The following is a 24,696-nucleotide window of genomic DNA, read 5'->3' as shown; positions in this document are numbered from 1 at the left end:
CTCGCCGGTCATGCCATGCCATGCAGAGGGAAACTGCCGAGGTCAGGGCATTTATCGCGATGCCCGCTAGATGGAGTCACAGGGCTTGCTTTAGAGACACCTCTGACTTTGCAGGGCACTCTGGGAGTCTTCCTGTGACTCACATTCACACCGGTCTACCAACCTTCACTTTCACACTGGCACACGGACCCAGGTCTATCCACGACCTGCCCAGGTCTATCCACGACCTGCCCAGCCACAACCAGTGGCTCTTCCAGGGGAAACCAAAGCTGGATTGGACTCTAACCCACCACAAGGGCGTCAGGCGTGTCTGGCAGCAAAAAGTCCGGTTAGAGCGTACAACTCACCCAAGCCCAGAGCCTACGGGCAGTCCTCCACCAGAAACCCAATATAGAGATTTCAAAAGGTCTCTCACCTTTCTGATGGGCCCGGGGTCTGGTGGCGAACAGCTCACGGTCCTCCGCCTCTCGGGTGTCGCTGTCTATCCGAGTTACGGCACCAAGATTGTAGTGGAAAAATTAACCACACATTGTGCTTGGATCAGAACCAAGCCTGATACCCGCTTTATTTAAGTATGCGCATACAGAGAGAGTCAGCCGGAGCTGCTCTGCCGTGAACAGAAAATACAGGAGCTTATATAGCTGAAAACCACAATCTGTTAAGCACATTTCCTTCAACAGCATTTTCCTTATTTGGCATATAGTGCAAGCTTCAACGGTAGCTTTGCCTCATTTGGAATATAGCAAAACAAGTTTTACCTGTTATTGACAGGTGCTTCCTTTGTGGTTAACGGTCTTTTCTAACTTCTAGCGGTTGTGGTTACATTTTTAAGCTGAGCTGTTGCTATCTGCCTCTTAATAGAATTTTCCTCACCCTCTTCTTATGCTTTAAACACACAGTTAGCTTGACCAAAGTTTTAGGCCTATTAGTTTAGGCCTATTAGATTTTTCTTCCACACAAAGAGCATTTTAGTCTCTCGTTACGTTTTTTAGGGGGTATTCACGGTTAAATCTCTGCTCTTAAATTATTGGGCAGTATCTCCTGTGCTGATTCATTTCATGTTTTGAATGATGCAGCTTCTGTAATTTAACACATATGAGTTTTCTGTTTTGTAATGTCCAGTGCATGCAATCACAAGACCTTTCACATTAAACAAAAAAGATCGCGGATCTTTTTATTCAATAGCCATGCCATGTTAATTTACAAAGCACATACAATTTTACACATTACAAAATAACAATATATAAGAATTGCATCTTGATTCAGCATTTCTTCAACTGTGGAGTGTAACTCCCAGAAGCTCCTGTTTTAGGGAGTTGTGCCATGAACAGGAGATAAGTAACTCAAGGAGATCCTCAATGAACTAGCACTATAGTGGCAGAAGGGGACACTTGGAACTGGTTTGCAGAAGGAAGACTGGTTTTCTGTGGATGCATTTAACCACTTCAGGAGTGAATGGTTTTGTACCCTGTTATAGAACCATTTTCGTCTGAAATATTCCAGTTTTCTAGCTCCCCTTTGAGTGAGTCCAAGGGCCATGCAGCTCCCACAGAGGGTTATGCACTTGTTACTGCCCTGAAATAAGGACCTGACAAATTCATCCTCTTTGAAAATGTCTGACATTGCCAGTGCACAATGTTCAGAGAAGGAAGGCAGTGTGAATGCAGGGGATTCCTACCAGAGGGTTATATATTGTCTGTCTCTCTCTCTTTTTCCCTCTGTGTTTCTTTGTATATTTCCACTCCCTTATGTCATAAACCATGGCCGCATACATACAGACACCACAGTGATCAGGAGGGAACGAAACGGGGACCTTCAGAACCAAAAGCACAAGCCCATACCACCTGAGCTAAAGGAGTAACTCCTTTATCTGTGAGTAAGTAGCAGGCTGTTATAATCATTAGGACCAGCCACTAGAGAAATACATGGTCGCACACACTACACCCATGTGTTACATTAACATGTTCTCTTTCTTCCATAGCAAACCCGGACAGATTTCTCCTGGGATGGTATTAATGTGAGTATAAACCCTGAAGCCCTCCTCCTTTAATGAGAGACAGCAAAGGAGCATTTGCACAGCTGATGAGGATGTTCAAGTTTTCACCGAGTGGCACCCCAGGATTAACAGAATATGTCTAACTCTGTCACTATGAATAGTGAACACAATTATGGAGATATCTCTGGGGGCCTGGAGTGCCACTGAAATTCTGGGCATCATTATGGGGTGTCTGGCTGTTGATAGACCTTGCAGTAATATTTTGGGGAGTATCTGTGTGCTGGTGGATTTGGGTTGTCTCCAGGTCCCCTGGTGTTTTGCTAGTGGAGATAACTGTGGGCTCTGTAGGTGCCATTGGATCTTGAGCTGTCTCTAGCCATCTTTGGGTGCCTATTTGTGATCTCTGAGGCTTCTAGATTATTCTGGGTGCTTTCCTGGGGTTTCTGGGTATGGCTGGATTATTGAGGTATATCTGTAGCTTATCTGGCTATTAATACTCTTGATCAGGGCATAATATCACCTTCAGAGGTTAGGAAGAAATGTATCCTTACAGGACAGCATTATACAATGAGGTTTCGGGTTTTATGCTTCTCTCTGGAGTATCCAGCACTGACCACTGTTGTCAACAGGGAGGGAAAAAAACAACAGGCAAAGGCATAGATTAAAAACAAAGCTTTTTCCATACACCGTAAGGAAAAGAAAAAAGATACAAGCCATTGCTCCCACTTCTCCCCCTTTTGCAGGTCATATTTAACCTGCAATGACCATATTTGTGTTTGTTTTCTCTGCTCGCTAGTGCAATATCATTGCAGGGGAAAGTTTCCTGGTGCTGAAGCCATTTGTACTGGTTCCCCCAAAAGTATTTCTAGCCCTGGCAGTTCATGAGATGTGGGCTCATGTCATGTGATTATTGGGACTGCTCAGAAATGGAGTAACCCACACCCTAAAGGTGCAAGCAGTGCGGTAGGGTTGCCAACTTTCTAATGGCACAAAACTAAACACTCTTGCCCTGTCCCCTACCCCGCCCCTTCCCCAAGGCTCCGCCCCTTCTCCAAGTCCCCACCCCCACTCACTCCATTCCCCCCTCCCTCTGTTGCTCGCTTTCCCCCACTACCACTCACTTTCACTGGGCTGGGGCAGAGGGTTGGGGTGCAGGAGGGGGTGATGGCTCCAGCTGAGGGTGCAGATGATGGGCTTGGGGTGCAGGAGGGGGTTCTGGGCTGGAGCCGAGGGGTTTTGAGTGCGGAAGTGGGCTCAGGGCTGGGGTAGGGGGATGGGGTACAAGAGGGGGTGCGGGCTCCAGGTGGGAGTTTGCATGCAGGAATGGGCTCAGGGCTGGGACAGGGGTTTGGGGTGTGGGAGGAGGCATGGGGTGTGGGCTCTGGGAGGGGGCTTAGGGCTGGGGTTGGGATGCAGGCTCTGGGAGGGAGTTAGGATACGGGACAGGGTTCCAACCTGAGGGAGGGGGAGGGAGTTTGGGGTGTGGGCTCTGGGAGGGGGTTAGGGTGTGGGAGGGGGTTCTGACTTGGGGCAGAGGGTTCAGTGTGTGGGCTCCAGCTGGGCAGTGGCGCAGGGGGGCTAAGGCAGGGATGCCTGCCCTGGCTCCGCGCTGCTCCCGTAAGCAGCCGGCATGTCCAGCCCAGCTCCTTGGTGCAGGGGCAGCCAGGTACCTCCATGCCAGCAGGCACCACCCCCGCAGATCCCTTTGGTTGCAGTTCCTGGCCAATGGGAGATGCGGAGGTGGTGCTCAGGGCAGGGACAGTGCACAGAGCTTCCCTGATTGCCCCTGCACCTAGGGGCCACAGGTTCATGCCGGCCGCTTCCCGGAGCCGCACAGAGCCAGAGCAGGCAGGGAGCCTGCCAGGGCCATCCTTAGGATTTATGGTGTCCTATGCAGTATTATTAAACTGGTGCCCCTATGCCCGACGGCAGCCCGGGCTCACACATGTATTTTAGATAAGGGTGGTCTTTTGAAGGATTTATTTAAAAAACTGTATGTCTGAAGATCCAAGCATTTAAGGCTAAAGATGAATACTCAGATTGTGCACCTAAAAATCTATGCAAGGATTTTTTAGAGATGTGATTTTATAATCTTCAGCAACACACTAATGAAATATTTTTAAAGCAAATTTTAAACAGTAATGCACAGCTGTTTTTGTAGTAAACTCAGAAACTGACAGTATATACCTGGAGGTTGGCAAATGCCTGTTAAATGGCTTCATTACCACTTGAGTGACTCTTTAACAGTTTCAGTGTTGTGCTAATAGGTCTGGCAGGCTGGAAGGCTTTTTCACTTTTAAGTACTAGACTCACCAGGCTGCAGCAGCCAGCTGTGGTGCAAACCTGCAGGAAGGTCAGAACAGGGATAGGAAGAGGCGGAAGGGTAGACACTAAGACCTAGGGATGCCCCAAATTTTCGGATGCCCTATGCAGCCACATATGCTGCTATTGCCTAAGGACAGCCCTGGAGCCTGCCGTAACCCCGTTGCACCACCGACCAGACTTTTAATGGCCCAGTCAGTGGTGGTGACCGGAGCTGCCAAAGTCCCTTTTCGACGGTGCGTTCCAGTCGAAAACTGGACGCCTGGCAACCCTAGTGCCAGGTATACTGCGACTCCAAGGCAAGCACTATAAGTGCTTCAGCAACTAGGCCTTGTAGGCTTAACCCTGATGGGTCCCACTAACCGCTCAGACACATGGCTAAGGGAAAAGATATTTTCCTAGGGCTGGCAGGAAGGGGAAAGATTACAGATACCCTAGGTACAGAGGATTAAACAGTTACAGTTCAAAGGGAGCAACAGTGGTTCCTGTTTTGGTCCATGGGGCAGTCCAATAGAGAGTCAGGACTCTTCAGGCCTAGTGCCTAGGATGTCCTCTCCAGCCCAGTCTCTATTCACGCAAATAGGAGTTTGCATGGTTCCAGGACAGGCTCAGTTAGTGTCTCACTGGGGCCCCTCTGTACTGGCTCCCTGTCCAGCCGCTGCTGCTCCCCCATAAACTCTGCACAGCCCTGCACCCAGCTGTGATGCCAGGCAGTCACAGCCCAATCCACAAACAGCTCTGCAACTGTTCCTGCCTCTAGCTTCTCTCCAGCTCCACGCTGCCACCATGTGGCCACTGCTTCCGCTCCCCTTCCCACAACCTCTACTCCTCGTCAACTGATCCCAGACACTTCCTGGTTCAGGGCCTTTCCCCATACGTAGCCACTAGCCAGGGGAAAGGGAATGTACAATGTGGAGAGAGCTGATGGGAGTTGTAGTTTCCTGCTTTGCAGATCCATCACATAATTTTATTCTCTACTCTTCACAAGTCTGTTCATACTTATATGATTGTCCACAGTTGGGTTTGGGGTTTTTTTATGCAAAAGAGAGTACATGTTTTCTTGTTGGTCAGCTGAAATAAATTGATACCCAAGGGGAAAAATATACAAGTGAAGCCAGGTACTAGATATAGGTTTTGCCACAACTGTCAGGGGATAAGGAACACTCTCTCTCTCTCTCTCTCTCTCTCGCTCATGCACACACACATGCACGCACATACCTTGAATCCCTACACTGGCTTCCACACTTTTTATCAACACCCTACACAACTCTACTCTGGCCTAAATCTTTGACCTTAGGGACCTCAGGAGGTCTTCTAGTCCAACCCCCTGCTCAAAGCAGGACCAATCCTCAACTAAATCATCCCAGCCAGGGCTTTGTAAAGCCTGACCTTAAAAACCTCAAAGGAAGAAGATTCCACCACCTCCCTAGGTAACGCATTCCAGTGCTTCACCACCCTCCTAGTGAAAAAGTTTTTCCTAATATCCAACCTAAACCTCCCCCACTGCAACTTGAGACCATTACTCCTCGTTCTGTCATCTGCCACCACTGAGAACAGTCTAGATCCATCCTCTTTGGAAACCCCTTTCAGGTAGTTGAAAGCAGCTATCAAATCCCCCCTCATTCTTCTCTTCCACAGACTAAACAAGCCCAGTTCCCACAGCCTAACCTCATAAGTCATGTGTTCCAGTCCCCTAATCATTTTTGTTGCCCTCCGCTGGACGCTTTCCAATTTTTTCACATCCTTCTTGTAGTGTGGGGCCCAAAACTGGACACAGTACTCCAGATGAGGCCTCACCAATGTCGAATAGAGGGGAACGATCACATCCCTCGATCTGCTGGCAATGCCCCTACATAAACAGCCCAAAATGCCATTGGTCTTCTTGGCAACAAGGGCACACTGTTGACTCATATCCAGCTTCTAGTCCACTGTAACCCCTAGGTCCTTTTCTGCAGAACTGATGCCGAGCCATTCGGTCCCTCGTCTGTAGCAGTGCATGGGATTCTTCCATCCTAAGTGCAGGACTCTGCACTTGTCCTTGTTGAACCTCATCAGATTTCTTTTGGCCCAATCCTCCAATTTGTCTAGGTCCCTCTGTATCCTATCCCTACCCTCCAGCATATCTACCTCTCCTCCCAGTTTAGTGTCATCTGAAAACTCAATGAGGGTGCAATCCACGCCATCCTCCAGATCATTAATGAAGATATTGAACAAAACCGGCCCCAGGACCGACCCTTGGGGCATTCCTCTTGATACCGGCTGCCAACTAGACATGGAGCCATTGATCACTACCCGTTGAGCCCGACGATCTAGCCAACTTTCTATCCACCTTATAGTCTATTCATCCAGCCCATACTTCTTTAACTTGATGGCAAGAATACTGTGGGAAACTGTGTCAAAAGCTTTGCTAAAGTCAAGGAATAACACGTCCACTGCTTTCCCCTCATCCACAGAGCCAAGTTATCTCGTCATAGAAGGCAATTAGATTAGTCAGGCATGACTTGCCCTTGGTGAATCCATGCTGACTGTTCCTGATCACTTTCCTCTCCTCTAAGTGCTTCAGAATTGATTCCTTGAGGACCTGCTCCATGATTTTTCCAGGGACTGAGGTGAGGCTGACTGGCCAGTAGTTCCCCAGATCCTCCTTCTTCCCTTTTTTAAAGATGGGCACTAAATTAGCCTTTTTCCAGTCGTCCGGGACCTCCCCCGATCACCATGAGTTTTCAAAGATAATGGCCAATGGCCTTGAGTCTTATCACATTGCCCTCTATTCCACCAGTGACAATCAGCCTTGAAATCATATTCCCCTCCTTTGTCCACTTCCATCTTTGCCCTTTTCCACTCCACCCCTATGTGTGAAATGCTTTCCTTGACCTTATCCCTGTTCTTCAGGCCACCTCCTCTGCACATTCAGGTCCTTAATGAAGACTCATCTCTACCACAAGCCCCAGAAGAACTGTACCAACAATAACTCTGTGTGTCTCACCATGTACAGTACGTGGAGCTGGTCTCCAGGGGATAAATACATGTATCAGATGGCTCGCATTTTTTTGTGCTTCCCTATCTTTCAGCCCTCATTGTGCCCACTCCCTTGGGACTCCTTCCAGCACTCTGTACTCACTCAATCACCATTTTCCAAAATCAACCAGGCACAGAGCTGTTTCCTTCCTACAAGTATGAATTTCTCCCCATAACTGCACCTGCCTGAGATCCAGGATAGATGAGACTCAATCCCATGCCACTGACAGATTTACATTTCAAATCTCATGTCACTGCTAAACTAGAAATAGGAACTTCATATCACTTGAAAGGGAATTCCCAGCTTCCAGTGAACAAGTAGGACTGGTAGTGCCTGAATTATCAGATCTTAAAATCATTATTTGTTCATATATCAAAATGCTATTTAATAAAGACGTTATTTGGGGTTTCCATGGCTTCATCTGAGCCCTGTACAGTAGGTAACCCGGGCGACTGGATACAAGGATAGAAATATACTAATTAGAGTCCCAATAAAATTTTGTAAAAATTCTTTAAAATGTTCCTAAAATAGTATTCCTGTAAAATCTGTGGCATGTACAGAATCCATGGTGGTGTGGTGGAGGAAAAAGTTTTTTTGGCACTTGGATGATTTGTGGCTTTGTCACTAGTGAGTAATGGAACCATCCCAAATTCCTGCTGATAAAATCCTTGCACTAAACAATACCTGCATGCGTTCCCTGTGTATACAATTATTTACACTCCAAGGATCATTGTTTCAAAAATTCCTGTTGACCACTTTCTTGAGCGGTTATCCAATATTTGGGGCCTTGCTGGATTATTTCCGTGAGAAGGAGAAATTGATGATACAGTCAGGTATTTCTTTGGTGCAAACCTGTTTATTTACAAAGAATGTACAAAGTCCTGTTTCCCTGATTGTAATAGAAACAAACAGCAACAGGCAGTTTCCTTGCTCACAGTTCCAAAGCCTGCCTTTTCAGCCAATCCTGTGTCCCAAGGAGCTCTGTCCCTCTGCTTCCTTTCATGGCCATGCTCATAACTGCTCTCTGGCTTTCTTGTTGCTTTCTCCCTTTGACACATGCAGACACATACAGAACTCCAACTAATCAGTGGCCCAGATCAATCTCCAGGGAAATCCCTTGGCCATATTGCTTAGCTTCTGATTGGCCTTGCATGTGGCTTAGTGCCCTGGACGGTGGCTTCCACTGTCTCCAGAAATCTTATTCCATAAAGGCACTTAATTGCTTCTTCCATTTAGCCTGAATGAAGGGTAGCTGGCACACTCATCAGCCTTAGCAAGTTCTGTGATTGCCCCTAGATCAAACAATTGCTTGATAGCAGCTATTAACACCTTCCAGCAAAACAGTGCCATTAATTTTGAGTGCCTTCATTTTTGGGTGCCCAGCTTGAAACACTCTGGGCCTGATTATTAGATGTATTAGAAATGGAAACAAAAGGGCAACAAAAAATATCAGGGATATGGAACAGATTCCATATGAGAAGGGATTAAAAAAACTGGAACTTTTCAACTTGGAGAAGAGATGATAAAATCACGAATGCTGTGGAGAAAGTGTATAAGGAAGTGTTATTTACCCCTTCACATAACACAAGAACAAGGGATCACCCAATGAAATTAATAGGCATCAGGCTTAAGACAAACAAAAAGGAAGTACTTCTTCACACAACGCACAGTCAACCTGTGGAACTCGTTGCCAGGGGATGTTGTGAAGGCAAAAACTATAACTCTAAGCCTCTGACTGTCAAATGCTGGAAGTGGACGACAGATGGATCACTTGATGATTGTCCTGTTCTGTTAATTCCCTCTGAAACATATGGCATCAGCCACTGTCAGAGCCAGGATACTGTGCTAGATGGACCAGTAATCTGACCCAGTATCATTCTTATGCTCTTATGATTTTCAGAAGGGCTGTTCACCTATATCTTCACCTGTAATTGTTGGGAGTGGGACCAGTGGTTGCTCAGCCCCTGTGAAAATCAGCTCATAGGTGCCTAATTTTATAAGCAACCCCAAAGTCTGATGATTTTGGCTGGGATATATGAGGGAACCTGATGGATTTAGCTGGAGAAACTAGCTCTTGTGGAGGAGCATGTGGAGTTCAAAACCCTGTCATTCTCAAGGAAGAAGGGGACGAATGCACTCCTAGGAGAAACAAACACCAATTAACCCCTCTCTCATGTGGTGGTTTAGTGTCCCCCTCTCTCTAGAGTTGAGGCTGAGTATAGAGAGGGGAATGGATGGGAGTTACAAGGATGAGGCCATTATTATTGTTTGTTTGTGTATTTTTTTTGTAGCTGTGAATGGACAGAATAAAGAGCGAATCATCGCTGACACATGCTTCTTCATTTTGTTTTTTTCATTACAGATTATTTAAAATGTGAGAGAAAACAATGGCCAAAAGCATATTCTTCCCCTGTTATTACTCTCTTCTTGCCTCCTGCCCTGTTGTGCTGTCACCTCCTGTAACGACGCGGCATCTGGCGGGACACAACTGAGAGTATTCAATTCAGGACAAATTACTTAGAGCAGGGCTAGTCACAGCCCCAGGCTGGTGGTTCTCCATATCTAAGGCACACCAAACCAGCCAAACAGAGAGGACTTCGGTATCACCCCACTGGCTAACCATAAGTCATATAAGCAATTCTCTTCGACATTCCAGTTTCCCAGTATCACCACCAATGCCATTCGTTATGGGGACGAATGGTTATGAAAACCAATGCCCCAGTAAAAGAAAAAAGATTCTCCCGATCCCAAAGGACTAAGCCCCAGACCCAGGTCAATATACAAGTCAGATCTTACCCACAAATCATGCTGTTGCCAATCCTTTAGAATCTAAAATCTAAAGGTTTATCCATAAGAAGAAAGAAATATAGATGAGAGCTAAAATTGGTTAAATGGAATCAATTACATACAATAATGGCAAAGTTCTTGGTTCAGGCTTGTAGCAGTGATGGAATAAACTGCAGGCTCAAATCAAGTCTCTGGAGTACATCCACATCTGGGATGGGTCATTCAGTCCTTTGTTCAGAGCTTCAGTTTCAAGCACAGTTCCCCCAGAGGTCAGAAGCAGGATTGAAGACAAAATGGAGATGATGATGATGCCTTTTATAGTCCTTTTGCCATGTGACTTGTGCTTTCTTTGTTCCAACCACAAGCCACCCAGCACATGGCATGGAAAAACCTTAGAGTTCTGTCCATAGGTATGTCCCTGCATGCCTTGCTGAGTTACAAGGTGTATCTGCTTTCTCTCAATGGGTCAGTTGTATACCTGATGGTCCTTAATGGGCCATCAAGCAAGCTAGGCAGTGCTGACACCAAATTGTCTGGGGTGTCACCCAGAATCATAGCACAAGTTTGAAATACAGACAGTATAGAGCCAATATTTATAACTTGAAATACAAAAATGATACATGCATACAGATAGCAAAATCATAACCAGCAAATCATAACCTTTTAATGGACACCTTATGTGACCTCCTTTGTACAAGATTTGGTGCCACTATAGGACCTTGGTTGCAACAATGGTCTATACGATCACAGTTCATGTCAATAACATCACACCTCCTCACCCTCAACCCCCTACTCCTTGCACCCCAAACCAGCAGTCACCATAAAGAAAAACTCACCACAGTCATCAAAAGAGAGATGGAGGGAGGGCAACATCCCCACAGAGAGGGGCCTCCCCCTCAACCCTGCTCTTACCTCATGCAGCCCTGCAAAGGGAGTCATGCAGATTCTTTGTCGCAAATTATATTGCATCCCCTTTTCCCCTTCTCTTTGTATTCCTTCTCTTGTCATTTTCTTCTGCTTCCCATCCTTCCCGAACTCTTCAACTGATCTCTCATTTCCATCCCCTTCTTCTCCTTCTCTTGTTTTCTTTTTCCTTCATCTTTCCCTCTCTTTCACACCTTCATGCTCTCTCTCTTTTCAGCTTTCCATGGAAGACACAACCTCCATTCTCCCCAAGCTGAAGCGGAACTCCAATGCTTATGGAATCGGGGCTCTGGCTAAGTCGTCTTTCTCTGGTGAGAACCTCAAACCTGGGTTTATTTGCCACTACTCCGCTCCCTTTGACCTGGGGCCTCTCCCCATTGTTTTGCGTTTATTTGCCACTGCTCCTCTCCCTTTGACCTTGGGCCTCTCCCCATTTGTTCAGGTTGAACAGAGAGTGGAGAGACACCTGGGTTTGTGGGGCAGCAGCAGGGTTTCCCTGGTGTCTTCCCACTCTCTGTTCAACCTGAGACTTCTCCTTACCATTGCCCCGTAACCAGAGGCCTCTTCTACTTGCTGCTCTCCTAACTGCTGCCCCCTAATCTGAGGCCTCTCCTCACTGTTATTCTTATTGCTGCCCCTTAATCCTTGTCCTCTCCTCACTGCTCTGCCCAACTAAAGACCTCTCTAATCCACAAGTGCTTAGCCTCAAGCCTATCCCAGTTGTTGCCTCTTAAAACTTCAAGTTTGTCTCATACCCCTCAGGCTCTTCTCACTGTGCCCCCATGCTCAGACCTCTTCAACTACTTTCCCTCAAGACTGCCCTGGGAGGAGACCCTTTTTCAGTCTCCTAGTTCATCCAGTTCTGGGATTTTCCCCTTGTACCCACTGTTCCCCTAACACTGAACTCTGTGCTGGGCAAAAAAAAGAATTCTTTCTCCAAGGTCTTTCACTTCTGGGTTTCACCTCCTTTCCTTACTGCACCCATAATGGGACCCTATCCATGAAATGATGGCAAACCATATCAGGGAGGGGTATACAGAGCAATTACAACTCCTGGAGTTCCTTAATAGGCCTTTTGAGCCCCACAGCAAGGGAGGGAGGGGGCACCATCTAAGGGAAGGAGTCCAGGGGACGATGGGGGGAGCCCCTTTCCAGGGAAGGGTGAATAGAGTGACAAACAGCCGTGGAGCTGTGTAATAGCCCCTCCTTGTTTTCTGATGTCTGGCCCCTTAGGGATATCCCGCAGCATGAAGGATCACGTCACAAAGCCAACGGCTATGGGACAGGGTCGTGTAGCTCACATGATTGAGTGGCAAGGCTGGGGCAAAGGTAACAGCCAGCAACAACAGCACACACATGAGGCGGTGCGCAAGGATGCTGATGCCTACTCAGACCTGAGCGACGGTGAGAAGGAGGCCCGATTCCTTGCAGGTAGTCCTGACTTCCCCCACACCAGGGATCTGGGGTGTCTGAGAGCAGAGAGAGAGAAAGGGGAGCCTGAGAGATCCAGAGAAGGAAATTGCTGGGGAATGCACAAAGATCGGGTGGGGAGGTGCAGCTCAGATGGGGGCAGGAGGGACTCGCTGGGGGATATGCATGGGGGGGGGCAGGTCAGAGCAGGGGATATCATTGAGACAGGAATAGGAAGGATCAGTGTTTCAGGGGTGTCAGTGAGGTGGGGGTACATGGGGAGCTCCTCATGTCTCCACTGCCTCTCCCTGTCTCTCTCTGGTGTAGGGGTGATGGAGCAGTTCGCCATCTCTGAGGCCACTCTCATGGCCTGGTCCTCCATGGATGGTGAGGATGTGAGTGTCAACTCCAACCAGGAGAACCCAGCAGGCAACTACAGTGAGAACTACCAGGAGCTGATGGAGAACCAGGGTGAGCCCTACCCCGCTTCCCGCTGGTCCTGGGACATCCCTGCCCTCCCCCATCCTTGCTGCCAGGCTCCTTTCCATCCCTACTAGTTTCTTTATCCTCTGAGGGAGTCACTGTTACCCTTTCTCTTGAGCTGAGATCTGGCAGAGAGAGGAATATTCCCCACTCGTGGAGCTTCCCGTAGAGTCAGGGCCCAGCAGACAAGCTCCAGACCCCATTCTCCTAGGCCTCTGGGCACAGCAGGGGAGGCCAGCATCTGCTGGAATCAATCACCTGTATACCCAGGTTCTGCAGATCTGTCTGTCTGCCATTTCCAATGGCTCCCATCTTGCCCTCCCTCTCTTTTCCTGACCTCCCTGACACCTTTCTCTGATCTCCACTGCCCCCCTCTGTCTCTCCCTGTTTCTGTTGCTCTGTCTCACTCTCTTTCTCATTCTCTCTCTCCAATTCCTCCCTTTGCACTCTTTCTTTTCCCCTTTCACTCTCCCCCTTCTCTTTCTGCAGATCACATGGCCCAGACACAGTATGACAGCTGGCCCCACTCCTATGTTTCTCAGGGCATGTATTGCCTGGGCTCCTCTGATGCTTGGGAGACCAGTGACCAATCCCTCATTGCTTCCCCGGCTACCGGCTCCTACCTAGGCCAGAACTTTGAGGAGACCCAGTCCAACCTGCAGGAGAGCACATTGATTCAGAGTAGCCTCATCCAGCAGCATCAGATGCAGCAGCAGCAACCACAGGCCCTGCTCCAGAACCCAGGGCTCGTTGACATGTGGCCCCCTCAGACTGCTGCAGGGGGTGGTGGTGGGGCTGAATCCAGCACATACATGGGGGTGCACACAGAGGAGGAAGGGAACCCACTACTGGAGAAGGCCCCGCTGCTAAACAAGAAGACCTCTCCAGAGGAGGACGATGCTGTATGCCGGGACCTGGAGTCACTGTCACCTCGGGAGGAGCTGGAACATGCCGCACTCAGCCGCAAGGTCTCAGATGTCACCTCATCTGGGGTGCAATCCTTTGATGAGGAGGAGGGGGAAGCAAACAATTGATGCTGCCAGTGAGGAATCTTTCACCATTACCAAATGGGAGAGGGGAGGGGGGAATGAAATGACAGGAAAACCTCTCCCCAGGTTCCCAGGCGGACACACGTTTCATTCAGACATTTAATTTTTAACAAAAGGGAAGTAAAGGACTGGAGGTGTTTGACTGGGGCGGAGCCCTCCTTGCCCACCATCGTGGACTGATCCCCTGACCCCACTGCTCTGGACAGCACGCTGGGGGCTCAGGGAACTCTGGACTTTAAATCTTTTTGATACAAGGGTTTGGCTCTGGATTCAGACTGCTCAGATGCTGGGATGTGGCTCCCAAGATACAAACAGTAGCTTGATACAAGGATGTGGCTGTATGGATAGGATCTATCTTGGCAGAATGGATGTTGTTTTGGGGCTACAATCTGCTTTGATCCATGGGATATGTGAATACAGAGTCTGTTTTGAACAGGGCACAAGACTGTGCGGATATAGGTTGCACTAATACAGGGACTGTGGCTGATATACAGGGTAAGGCTGTATGGATATAGCCACTGCACTAATAGGATGGATGAGCTATATGGATAAATACTGTACAGTTCTTTGATATGAGAACCAAGGCTCTGTGGATACAGACTGTACTGTGGTATGGATGGTGTGGCTCTGTGGATTCGGGATGTGCTCTGGTAAGGATGGCATACCTCTGTGGACAAGGGTTGTGCTCTAGTACGGATGGTGTGGCTCTGTGGACATGGGCTGTGCTCTGGTACGGATGGTGAGGCTTTATGGATACAGGATGTGTTCTGGTATGGATGGTGTGGCTCTGTGGACACGGGCTGTGCTCTGGTATGGATGGTGAGGCTCTGTGGATACAGATGTGTGCTGGTATGGATGGTGTGGCTCTGTGGACACAGGCTGTGCTCTGGTACGGATGGTGAGGCTCTGTGGATACAGACCTCAACCCATACAGCAACAGCTGTGCTTCGGTCTCTTTGAAACATTTTTCTTTTGCTCCCGCTGACATGTCTGTCTGCCTGGGAGCTGCAGGAGAACAGGGCAGGGGGCGGGGGGTGGGGGGAGACTGGGCATGGGGATATTTCCAGGTGGTGTTGGGCACTACATGCATGGGGAGGGGGTCACCTGCCATTTTCTACTATATAGACATTGTAACATAAGGCTGACTTTCCAGGAGGATTTGGGAGTTTGTCCACCTCTGTGCTGCTGCCTGAATCCTTCCCTCTTTTCCTCTGCAGGGAGGCCAGGAACAGCAGGAACAAACAGTATCACCATTTTCCAGTTTATATTGGATTTTTGTTGCTGTTTCTTTTTCTACAGGTTTATATTGCCGAGTACTGGTTCTAAACACAGTGGTTAACAAAGGGAATGGCCTGTGGGCTGGCCACCACTGACCATAACTGCCATACCATTCTGAGTATCCCCGATCCCTCTGTGGTGCCAAATGTGGATGGAGGAAAGGGGGTGGGAGGGAAACTTTTCTCTCCCTCCTGTTCATTTCTCTTTCCTGCTTTACATTTTCTGTTTTTTCTTGACAATGTAAATATTCCTTGGCACTGTTTTCTTTTTTCTCATTCCTCCCATCTCTCTTTCAGGGGTGGGGAAGGCTGGGTTTTGGGGGATTTTCCCCATTTGTACGGGTTCTATATTTTTGTTAACAAAGTTTATGATTCATGGACTGATGGGGTTTTGATTCCATGCGATTCCCCTTCTTGTTGCTGCAGACATACTACAGGAGGAGGGACTTTAAATAGGTATTTAACCAATTGTTTCCCCTCTGCTATTGCTAGGGAATAAACAGGAGACAAAAATTGTGTGGGGGCAATCATTGTTCAGATAGCAGAACATGACCACCAGGGGATGGTAGAAGTGTTGGGTGTTCACTGAAATGTGGGCAGTGTGTGAGCAATTGCATCCCTCCAACAAAGAAATCCCACCAAAGGGTGAGTTAAGGGTGGGGGACTGGATAAATGAACCAAGCTGGAGATTGCCCTCTTTCTGCACTACCCCGGAGGCATCTCTTCCCCACTTGCTCCAAGCCAGAGCCACTCTTTTCAACTGCAATACAGACGTCTGTCTCCTCTCTGTCTTCTCCTCCCTGATGGTAGAATTGATATTGCTGCTTGCAGGATGGGAGAGTGAGGCATGTTCCTCTCCTGACCCAGGTTTGGAACCCAACCCATGTAGCAGGGAAGGAGTATGTATCAGGAGAGGAGAATGTGGCAGGAATATTATCCAGGAGGCTAGGAGCTGAGACAGCCACAGGAAAACAGAAGTGGATCATGTCCAGGAGTCAAGAGGAGGGTGAATTAGACATGGAGCCTTGGAGATGGTATTTCCGCCCACACACCTTTCCTACCGGCAATTGGGATTATAGGGAACTCCACAGAGAACTTCTGAGTCTCTCTGGCAAAGCTCCATTTCAAGAGGATCTGTCTTCCTGCTCCACTGCACCTCTAATGGAAACGCCACTGGGAGGAGTGTTTGGGAGGATTATGTGAGGCTGACGCTTGGGGGTGGATATGAGACAAAAGCATTTGTTACCACCTCTTTGTCCCCATTTCTTTGGAGCTTCCCTGTCTTTCCCAGGGGAGGTTGCTCCTTTCCTGGGTGATGAGGTTTCAATATCTACTTAAATATGTTTACACGTTCTGGTACCAACCTCCCAAGGTTGAGAAGGTTGGCTAAAGCACCTCCCAAAATCCCGGGAGGACTCATTATCCTGAGTTTATCTGAACTGCTTTGGTTTGGCTGCTACATGGATTGGGGAAGTCTCACTAGCAAGAACAGAGAAACTGGGAAAGTGCATGGGCAGGAAAACTGAAGGTGTGTTTCTTTGGGGTGTTTCTTTCGGGGGGAAGGTTCGATAAGCCTGCTTCTTATTTTTTCCCAACCATTCTGCCTCCAAGGTCCTAGCCAGGACCAACCGATGTTTACAGTAATTATATTTCAGTGTATCTTCAAATGTATCCTGCTCCCACCTTGTCATTCACAGGACCAGGACAAGGGGGTCATCTTGGTTAGGTCTATTTTTTTAAATGCAGACAAGTTGTGCATTTGGTAAGATGTGTGACAAATGTATGAGGTGCATTTTCTCCATAGGAGAGAAGTGACAGAGGGACACACATTACATGGAAAACAAAGACTAAAAAAGAAAAAGAAAAGAAATGTACCTTATGAAAATCCCACAGAATGTAATAGCAAGTGAAAACCTTCCCACAGAGTTTTCTGACCTCTGGAGAATTATACTTCTGCTACAGAATTCTATAGCACAGTTTCAAAAAGCTTATAGATGGGATCTCATTGTCTATTAAATCCTACAGGTGTTTAAAGTAATTTCTACAGAAACGTATTATTTTCACGTTATTAAATTCTATAAGATTTTTCATAAAGATCTTGCTTTTTTGCAAATAAAGATCTTACCTTTTTAAAAAACAACAACACTTTCCCCTGGTGTCCCCATCATCCAAGAACACATATGCCTTTCTCATTGCCAGGACCCTGACTGGACACAGCATTCCCATGGCCTCCAACTATTGCCTAAGTGAGGCCCAAATGGACAATATTAATAACAAACTGATAGGTCACTTTGAGTCTCTTGCAAAATGTGATTCTACCTTAAAAAGTGACTGTATAAAAATGGGCTTTCCTTATGCAACAGGCCTGCACCCTGCCTGTATCCAGAATCAGATCTTCTCACGTTGCTAAGGTTTTCAGAAGTGACACATGGTTCTGGATTCATCAGTTTTTGGGGGCCCAATTTCAGATGCCTTAAGGCTCCCTGATTTTCGGCACTTTCTGAAAATCAGGTCTACTGAAAGTATCCAAAAACAGAGGAATGCAAAGTTACTAGTCCCTTTTGAAAATCTTGGCCCTAGATTTTGACTTGCTTTTTATTCAAATTATCTCTGCAGAGCCAGCCTAGCTCAGAAAGAGGGTAATGGAACCTATTCCTTCTTGTGCAGCATCTGCAGAATTGTTTACTATGTTCTAATTAGTCACACCTGTGCAAACCTCCTGAAGGCCATGGGGTTGCCACAGGTGTCATTGGGGGCACAATTTGAATTGCAGATCCTTTATTCTAGGGGATGATCTGGAAAGAGTCCAACTTGACTCTCAGAGCCCAGGCTGAGTTTGCAGGGCTGATAGAAACAAATATCTTTTTATTTGTCAAGTAAGTTTGATCTGGAGTCGTCACTTGTGAACAGAGCTGCACTCATGAAATATTTCTGAAATTGCTTGAAGCTGTGTAGCTAGAGGGCTCCCTGCCTTTGTTTGCTTTCCACTAAAGCCATTAAGTCTTTAGCAGGAGTCATGACTTCTGTTCTTTGCTGAACAGAGAAGTGTTTCTTTAAATATGGGTGACTCTAGTAGTTGAATCAACTCTCAGACAGACAGAGCTCTTTCTCACTCCTGTGCCCTCTACTGTCACCATCTGTCCAGTTCACATTACTGTTGTTAAACCTAAAAGTTGTTCGCGGGTTTGGAGTCTTTACCTCTAGGGCACCAGTTCCAGTGCCTGGCTCAGGGGAATCATGAAGTGAGATATAGGGTCTTTCATCTCTAAAGCACAATTTTCAATTTGGCTTCAGGTTGGGGGAACTGGCTGGGTGAATGAGACAAGGGGAAGGGGCCATTCATCTGTAGGGCATCAGTTCTGATACATCCTTAGGTCTGGGGAAATGGCTCAGGGAGTTAAGGAAGGGCCACAGATCTTACCACTCCTAGGTGACTGGTTCCAATCTGTTCCTACTTTGTAGTGACTGACAGTCATTCCCATCTGGCAGCTCTTCAGTTTCCATGTGAACTGACAGATCTCAGGCAGTGGCTAGTCACCCTTGCCAATTCCACCCCTTTTCTTTGACTACGCTGGGACTTCAGAGCGGACAGGGAAAGGTAAGCACCACTGATAAGTCCTGTCCTGTGATTGTAGGGCAGGGGCAAGTCTGTGAGAAGGACTGGGGACTGTGGTGGGCTCCTGGGGTGAGACAGCTTCTGCAGCCAGGGAACATGCCTGTTTTCATGCCAGTTCCAAGGTGACTTGAGAGTTGGAATGGCCCTGAGATTTATAGACTGGCCACATGTGTGGCTAAAGCCTGGACCATCCTTACTGTGTCCAGCAAATGGAAATTGTCTATGGAGCCGGCAGGACAGCCAGGGGAAAGGAAACTATTTTCTAAATCTGAAAAGGTGTGTGTGTTGGGGGGAGGGGTTAATCACAGAATAAGAAAGAGATTCTTCCAACCTGGTGTAGCTCAAGTGCTGTTACAGAGCTTGGTACTGAATAAATAGGCTTGGCAGAATTAGATTTTTAATATATAATTTTGATGGATAATATCAATATTATTTTTAAGCATTTTTTCTAGTTTTATCTATTTCAGTTTTCACAGTTGCATGAAATTATGGGTGGGTCAGACAATGATTATTTAATGACAGATGTTGAGATTCAAAAAGTTATATAGCTTTATAAGTGTTAAAACACAAATTGTCAACATGTCATGTCAAAATATACAAAGTAAATATCTTTAGATCAAACTCAAAGTTCTCAAGCAGCATTTTTCTTACCTTGCCTAGCTGTACATTTCATTTATTGTCAATGGAAATATTTTTTCATTAGTTTTTGTGTGTGTGTACAGTGAAATCAGCGTTTACTGACCATTACCAATAAAAATCTAATCCTTCCAAGCCTATGAATAGGCCATCTAGCTTGCCCCTCTGGAAGACAAGGAGGAAGAGGGCGATTTCTCCACACTCAAGAAGTTACCTACTTCTTTCCTTGTCTCCCCTGAACAGCCAGAATATCTATCTCACACTAGCTGGTATGAGGGAAAATTTCTCCATCTCACCCCACTTTGGATTTTCCTAATTTTCAGACATTTCTAAACAATGGGAAATGTCATTTTAAACTGCTGTTACCAAAAGAGCCTTCCAAATACAGCAATCACCAGTGATCTGCAATCAGCATATTTAATGCTGTCTTGCGAGAAGTGGAAGGGAATTAACATTCTCTGTTTAGCTGGAGCACAGAAGAGGGAGTCTGACAGGGATGTGCTGTGCCTTAACTCAGGGAAGGGAAGGATAAACAGAGCAATATGCAGAATATGGATTTGGTGTGCACCCATTAGATAGCACAGCAGAGGCAGTGTCAGTTATGAATGGAGCCAGATGGGGCCCTCTTTCATATCACAGTCGCTCCCCAGGTGAGATGGATAGGGCTGGATCTGTAGGAGAGTGATAGACATCTGTGCCAGATCAGTATCTTTCTGTCTCTCTCCCAAGCACAGTGTTTCTCACTATGCAGAATGTCTGGCCCCTTGCTGGAGATCACAGGCCCCTGCCAGCACAGACAGCTCTCTAGATTTGTTGGGAAGTGATACAGACCACATGGTCACTGTGTTACCAGCATAGATATGGCTGGATCTGCACTGGAGCATAGAGACCATCTGGGTCTTTGTTATATGTCTGGCTCTTCCTAGCACAGACAGTACAAGGTATGTACAGGTGTGTGTGATGTGTACCAGTTAGACCTTTCTTGGACATTTTTGTCCTTCCCTTGTATGGATATGAACAGGTCTGTACAAGAGTAATATGGACCAGCTGGGGTTGTGTATTGTATTTCCCCAGCACAGACAGATCTGGATTCGAATGTAATCATGATGATTACAATGATTCGGAAGCAATGGAACCAGGCCAGGCCCTGGTTTTGGACAATATTTCCACCCAGACAATAGGATTTCTCCTGGAAATGTAGGGACTGACAGGTTATCTGTTCAGTCATGAATGTTGCACCCCAGGGCAGTCAACAAGGAACCTGCCTGTTCTAGAATGATGGTAAGGTCTCCTGGTTAAGCTAAGTGGTACTCTTAAGAAGGGAGAGTTGCTATCTTATCACTGGGTGGGTGGGAATTCAGCCTCCATTTCCACCTTGCACTGAGTCAATGCTCAGTGTCTTCAGAAATCTAGTCTTGGTTCTGCTCCTCCCAAGGGTACAACTAGTGTCCATCCTGTCAGGCAAAGTTCTTCTCCACCCAGGAGAAAAGTCATGCATTGACAGTTAATTCCAGGATAACACAGCCATCCAGTCCAGGTTCACCTGAACCCCAGAGCCCTTTGCAGGAGGGATAGAAAACCAGTAGAAGCATTTTCCCTTGTTGCCCTGCTCCCTTTCTAGAGGTCATAAATCCCATTCAGGTTCTTGACCTAGATGCTGTGCCCAGTCCATTCCAGGCAAGCACAGGCATCCACTCCACCTCCATCCACTGTTCCTGTGTGGTGCGGAGATGAGCAGTGCGAAAAGCAGAAACAGCTTTGCAGGTGTATTTTGTTTGTTGATTTCTGTTTATCTTCTCTGGTTTTGTGGGTGTCTTGCATGATTGGGGTAGTCACCAATGGGTCCCCGGGATCCTCCAAACTACAGAATGAGCCTCAAAAATCATTTTACAATGAGCAGGACTTTTTTAAAAAGCTCTTTTTGGGGTTGGGTGGGTAAGGGCTGGGGAGTGGGAGGTACAGTGATCTCTGGGTGGTATGGGTGGGTGTCTATGGGTGGGTGGGAGAATGGGGAGTGGAGTCTTGAAGCATGTTTAAAAGCAACCAAAGGTTTGGGGCTTAAGATTTTGTATTCTCAACATATGAAACTGCTATTGCATAAGGGGACAGGACAAGGAGGGGTTGTAGCAGGGCAATGTAAAGACCCTCTTCCCCAGCTGTGTATGATTTTGTGCGGGACTGAATAGAGATTCTTTTCATCCCTCAAGGATGCATTTTGTGGAGGGCCATGGCTCTTCATGGGGAAAGAAAGAGCAGGAAGAGAAGGGGGTCTGTCACTGAAACCCTCCTACCCCTGCCACCCCCAAATAAACAAAAACAAAACTGATTTGCCTTTGGTCTTCCCAGTCCAAAACTTCTTTGCCTGAAATTTTTTCACTGGTTATTCTTTGCATGTTTTGATAATGTGACTTATGAGAAAAAAATATAGATATAGATATAGATATAAACTATACATACAGACATAGGAAACTATATGGCACTACACACCTCCATACCTATGTGTGGCAGCAGCCACTGAAAAAGGAGACGATGTAGGCCAAAATGGCATGTACAGTCCTTATAGAGTTATTATTAAACAGAATGTGGTCTTGCCATTCTGGCTGGTGGAAGTGTTTTATTTCTGCGGGGAGGATCCAAGGGACTTGCGTCTGAGGAAACAGTATCCTAGCAGGAGTGGAGGCACAAAATCATTGATAGGAGTAAAGCCAGAGCATGCTGGAGACATATACAAGGATAGGGGCAGTATCTCATGCCGAGCAGGCAAGAGAGCTTTTTGCACTCCACAATAAAAAGATGACACTTCATCTGCAGCCATTGTGTCACAGAATGGAGGTCACTGTGTGAGCCCAACAGTGTCTGGCCTGACACTGCTGCCCTCCCCTTCCCTTCTCTTTTCATTTAGCTGTGGTACGCATTTTCATGCTGATATTTCTCCAGTCTTTCGTCTCAAAGCATGTTACAGACTGTACATATAAGAGTCATTCAATCACTAATGAAATGCTGCCATCTTTGAGATGGAGCCTAGCAGATGGTACACAACGTGCTAGACAGCAGGTTAGGACAGGACATGGAGAAAAATCCAGAGCCAGATGAAACCACAGGGAAGGTTTAAACAGGATGAGATCTATAATGACCTTGAATAATCCAGACTTTGGCTGTACATCTAATCCAAAAACCTGCAATTCTAGCTGCATGATGCCCCTACTAGTGTATTGGAGTAGTGGTTTAATGTTGACTCAGAGGGGAGATGCCCTTATTGAGTCTCCAACATTGCTGCCATCTCCTTGCAGCTTTTCCAGTCTGGTTTACATCTGCCAACCAATGTAGCTTCCAACACTTGAAAGACTAATGGCCTAATACATCTCACTGTCAGCAAGAGTTTGCTGCTGTCCATTCTAAATGTTTTTTTACTTAGTTTCATCCCAAAAACTCCTAGTTGTACCCCCTTTGCCACCGAATATAATTTCTCTCTTCCTTGGTGTGAATACCCTGCAGATATGTCTATACTATTGTGCGCCTTTACCTTAGATGTTGCTTTCACAAAACATACATCGTTAACACCTCTAGTCTTTCCTTGTCGGTGAGTCCCTAGCCTTCTAACCATTTCTGGTGCTTTTCTCTGAATTGCCTCCAGTTTGCCCGTAGTTGTTCTTGAAATGTGGTGCTCAGAGTTCAAATACTCCAAGTGTGCTTGCACCAGAGCCACAGAAGAGGGCTATCATTTCCCTGACCCCTGAAGTGATGCCTCTGCATATACCAAAACTGTATGGGCCTTTTTACTGCCTGTTACACTACACACAGATGTTTAATTTGCTGTCTGTTGTAGCTTTTCAAGGTCTTTTTAGGCATCTCTCTGTCCTAGGGTTCTCCTCCCACTGAGTATGTTTTGGATTCTTTTCCCCAGACAAGTTAGCTGTGTTAGCTGTGTTTTCCTTTTATTTTCTTATCCCATTATTTTCTTATCTTGTTATTTTCTGTCCCAATCTCTGCTCTCTGTAGGTCTCTTTCTTATTCTCTGTCCTATCTGGTATTCACTGCTCTTCCCAAGTTATCGTCTCTGAATTTCATTAGCCATGCCATTTACTTCCTCTTCCAGATTATTCATGAAGATTTTAAATAAGATGAACCTGGAACAGTCCTGCTTGACACCTCCCCAGCTTCAACTTTGCCATTTGCCAGCATGATTTCTTTACAATTCTTCGGACAGTTCTTAGCTGCACATAGCAGTTCTCATATCCCAGTCACTTTGAATTATGACTGAGAGTGAGGGCAGGTCTACACTTATAAAGCTGCAGGTCTACACTTATAAAGCTGTAGCGCTTTAGTGAAGCTGCTACTATGCTTGTCCCATCGGCATAGTTAATTCACCTCTGCGAGAGGAGGTAGCTATGTTGATGGGAGAAGCCCTTCCCTCGACATAGCATTGTTTACACTGGGGTTAGGTTGGTGAATCACACAAACATCTCATAAAATATTGGACCAACATCCAAGTATGTTACAACTCCTGCTTTCTCTGTAACCACTTATATTGTATATCTCAGGAGCAAAAGGCAGCCAAGTTTGTTGTCAACTTATTCTTCATAAATCCTCAGTGCTGCCTTTTGCTCACAGTTCTGTTGCACTTGGGGTTAAAGGTTAGGCTTTGAGGAGATTGTAGCTTCAGCTTGTGTGGCTGAAATGCTGACCTTATGTTAGTGACTTTCCTTTTTCTACCTTGATTTTTTCTTTAATTTTCCTTCATTGTTCAGAGTCACAGGTGACTTTGCCATTTATTACTGGGCAGCTTTAAGACATTTATTTAAAAATAAATAGTTTACATTTTAAAATCTGTCTTCATTATGGTTGTTTTAAAACTTGTTCTTGATTGGAAAATAAAGTCAGTAATAGCTCTCTCATGTCCTCTCTCTCCATGTTTGTCTCTTTCTAGGCATTTATACAGATTACTCATCTCAGTAGTACCCAAGTTCTTCCTTTAGCATCTTCCAGCTCAGGAACTTTAAGGCCTTAACATTAATGAACTGACCCTCACAATGCCTCTGTAAAGGTACCATTGGTAATTATAATTCTCCCCATTGTATAGGTGGGGAACACTGAGGAACGGAGTGGAGACTGGTTCTGTTATGGCTGCTCTGTGTGAATCCACTGAGTTGAGTTTGGGAAGGAGAAGGAGGCCCCAG

General features: G+C 46.5%; 1 protein-coding gene across 7 annotated transcripts in view; it reads left to right on the top strand.

Annotated features, from left to right (window-relative positions):
* Window positions 1–24,696, top strand: part of FAM131B (family with sequence similarity 131 member B) — an 80,347-nt gene extending 55,651 nt beyond the window's left edge. For 2 of the 7 annotated variants that reach the window (XM_027828785.3, XM_043543967.1), the window contains exons 3-7: window positions 1,982–2,017; window positions 11,266–11,359; window positions 12,273–12,479; window positions 12,786–12,929; window positions 13,431–24,695. In XM_027828785.3, coding sequence (XP_027684586.1) covers window positions 1,982–2,017; window positions 11,266–11,359; window positions 12,273–12,479; window positions 12,786–12,929; window positions 13,431–13,975 — 1,026 coding nt within the window. In that variant the 3' untranslated portion in view covers window positions 13,976–24,695. Of the gene's footprint in view, window positions 1–1,981; window positions 2,018–9,699; window positions 9,712–10,497; window positions 10,535–11,265; window positions 11,360–12,272; window positions 12,480–12,785; window positions 12,930–13,430 lie in introns of those variants that run through there. The other 5 variants (XM_027828786.3, XM_043543938.1, XM_037911360.2 and 2 more) reach the window with 5 other exon arrangements.

This window comes from Chelonia mydas, chromosome 1 (assembly GCF_015237465.2).
Source record: "Chelonia mydas isolate rCheMyd1 chromosome 1, rCheMyd1.pri.v2, whole genome shotgun sequence".
In the NCBI taxonomy this organism is placed as follows: Eukaryota; Metazoa; Chordata; order Testudines; family Cheloniidae; genus Chelonia; species Chelonia mydas.
Note: the sequence above shows the minus strand (reverse complement) of the source record. Positions and strands in the feature narration are given on the sequence as shown.